Source organism: Pollachius pollachius (assembly GCF_949987615.1).
Source record: "Pollachius pollachius genome assembly, chromosome: 5".
NCBI lineage: Eukaryota > Metazoa > Chordata > Actinopteri > Gadiformes > Gadidae > Pollachius > Pollachius pollachius.
The window spans coordinates 26747352-26750578 of record NC_136938.1 but is presented as its reverse complement, the minus strand read 5'-3'; the positions used below and the strand labels follow the sequence as shown (position 1 = coordinate 26750578).

Below are 3227 nucleotides of genomic sequence, written 5' to 3'. Positions count from 1 at the left end.
TCCCTTCCTCTGTCTCTTAAAGGAGCCACGGCCTAATTGAGGTCATACAGAATTAGTTGCTGCCTCAGGATCCACCACCTTAGGAGCTATCCATCTCAAGCAGGTGAAGAGGTGAGAGCGGGGGGGTGGGGGGGGGGGGGTGGGAACCGGAGAGCTGATGGCAGGACGATGAATGGATTATGGATTCAAAAATGATAATTTTCTTATCATTTGTTATGCTCCTATAGTGCGTCCGACGTGATGAGTGCTCGACGAGTGTCGGACACGTGACGGACGTGAATCCGGGGTCACTGTGGTCCTGAGTGAGGTAGGGTGTGCTGGGCGTCGCCGGTACAAGGAGGGGTGGAGGACGGCGTGTGAGTCAGAGCACTGCCGTCACCGGGATCAGGTGTTGGTGCTCGTGGTGAGGGAGGAAAGGAGAAGCACGTGGATGATGGATGGGTGGATGCTGGGGAACCGATTTGAAAGGGTGCAGAATTGAGGTCTGATGCGGGGATATTACATTATGATTCCTTAGGGAAGTTTTCATGGTTCCCGAAATTGACTATTCCATCAAGATGCTGGTGTTTGTGTTGTGGATTGATCCTTTTATGCATTGTGACTTCAATGCGTGCTATTGGAAGTGCTAAGAAACAAGGATTTATGTTTGTCCTGTCTTGCATTTTTAGCTGTGATTATAATCCACACTGGCACACACACACACACACACACACGCACACACACACGTCTGAATCGCTATGAACAGGTGATGCTGCAAACCTTACTAACCTGATAGTTGTGATGTTAATCTTACTGTAATGAAACACATTGGTTTTGGTTACTGGGTTTAGATGCTCTGGTGAATTTCTGGGTTGACCCAATTCCCTAGAAAATGAAAACAATGAGGGTAATCACATTCAAACACTGAACCATTACACATTTTGGCACTATATACATATGTATATATATATATATATATATATATATATATATATATATATATATATATATATATATATATATATATATATATATATATATACATATATATACTTGCTGTATAAATATATACACTTACTATATGGACAGATCAAAACTACATGATCTTTTGCTATATGTTTGTATTTAGTATGCATTGGCTCCTAAAACACGGCAGAAAGAAAGACACATAGAAAGAGAGAGAGAGAGCGAGAGAGAGAGAGAGAGAGAGAGAGAGAGAGAGAGAGAGACGGTGTAGCTGGGCCAAGGCAGAACGATGGTGGTGGGCGAGCGAGAAAGAGAGAGAGACCTGGGACTGTGTAATGAGTGTGATTCATGTGCACTACATACTAATGCAGTGCCAGCAACACACCATGGTGAGGAATCCCTTCCTAGCTCCCCTACTGTTTGTATCTGTTGTAGATCAACACACAGCATTGTTGTCTTAAGGCACACAGTCGGGTTGGTTTCAAAAGGACTCTATTGTTACAGTGTTATTGGAATCCCTAAACGATGCATCCTCCTCCACAAGGTGTGCAGGCGTGTCAGTCTTTGCATTTCTGGGGCTTCTTCAGGGTCTTGATGGCATCTTTACTTGTGAGGCCTGTCTTGTTCGTTCTCCATTTCATTCAAGATTCGATAAAGAGAGGGATTTGTCATTCTGGGTGTGTGTGTGTGTGTGTGTGTGTGTGTGTGTGTGTGTGTGTGCGCGTGTGTTTGTGTGTGTGTGTGTGTTGTGTGTGTGCTGTGTGTGTGTGTGTGATATGTGGGTGTGTGGGAGGGGCCGGTCTTTACCAAGGTTTTTATAGAATCTAGGAAGTATGGACTTTTTGTCTGACTCATACTTGATCTGGAAATAGAGATCATTCAATGCTGTTCCCATTTTCTCATTTTAAATCATGCTGTCCTATCTCTCTCTATCTCTCTCTGTCTCTCTCTCTCTCTCTCTCTCTATCTCTCTCTGTCTCTCTCTCTCTCTCTCTCTCTATCTCTCTCTATCTCTCTCTATCTCTCTCTCTCTCTCTCTCTCTCTCTGTCTCTCTCTCTCTCTCTCTCTCTCAATTCAATTCAATTCAATTCAAAAAAGCTTTATTGGCATGACTATTGGTAGTCCAAACAGTGTTGCCAAAGCATTACAAATATTACGATAATAACAATATGGAACGTCAGAACAATATGTACATATATCAACCTGTAACAATATAACATAACATACAGATATATCTCTCTCTCTCTCTGTCTCTCTCTCTCTCTATCTCTCTCTCTCTCTCTCTCTCTCTCTCTCTCTGTCTCTCTCTCTCTCTATCCCTCTCTGTCTCTCTCTCTCTCTCTCTCTCTCTCTATCTCTCTCTATCTCTCTCTATCTCTCTCTCTCTCTCTCTCTCTCTCTGTCTCTCTCTCTCTCTCTCTCTCTCTCTCTCTCTCTGTCTCTCTCTCTCTCTATCTCTCTCTCTCTCTCTCTCTCTCTCTCTCTCTCTCTCTCTCTGTCTCTGTCTCTCTCTCTCTCTCTCTCTCTCTGTCTCTCTCTCTCTCTCTCTCTCTGTCTCTCTCTGTCTAAGCAGCTTAGCCTCACATGTGAGAGTGTCCTTCTGGGCAGAGCAGCCCTCTAATTGGCCGCAGCTCTATCCGCTCATGCCATCACCCTCCTCCTTCCTCTCGCCGTGCCTTCTCTCGTTGTGCTCTCCATCTCGTCTCTCTTCTCGCTCTCCGTCTCTCTCTGTGTTTCGTCCTGACACCGGTTTTGTTTTCGTTTCAACCCCCGCTGACGGACAGCCGTGTGCTCCAATCCCTGCAGGGTCACATGCGCCGGGGAACCAGTAGCATGTCGGGGAGGGCGGAGCTAGGCGCCGTGGGCCACCTCCAGGCGGAGATGCTGCATTTGGAGCTCATCGACGGGGCCGACGGTTACCGCGGCGACACGGAATCCTCCAAGGTGTCGGCCGTGGCAACCCCGACCGCGGCGACCAAGGACTCCGCCGCACCTGTTACCATTGGACACCTACCGACCCAAGAGACCCACGACCCTTAACCTCTTCCCCATCGTGCCGCGCACTCAGGTGAGTCCCCCCCCTCCTCACCATCGTCTTCCTCTCCCACCCCGGGGTCATCCATCCCCCTAGAGCATCTTTCACCTCCGTTTGGGATGGCTGAGTGCTGTGGTCATTGATTTAACCGTAAAGAGGGAGAGGCTGGACCAATGGGGCTGAGGCATGGGACACCAGACATCAGTCATTCACATGCACGTCACATCGCACAGGATGGACGCATGT

At 47.4% G+C, this 3227-nt stretch overlaps 1 protein-coding gene across 1 annotated transcript in view; it reads left to right on the top strand.

Moving 5' to 3' along the window:
* LOC307076147 (C-Jun-amino-terminal kinase-interacting protein 1-like) overlaps window positions 1-3227 on the top strand; it is a gene marked incomplete at its 5' end in the record, with an annotated part of 26757 nt that overhangs the window by 9698 nt on the left and 13832 nt on the right. The window contains 2 exon segments of the mRNA XM_079737031.1: window positions 2731-2947; window positions 2949-3014. Coding sequence (XP_079593157.1) covers window positions 2731-2947; window positions 2949-3014 — 283 coding nt within the window.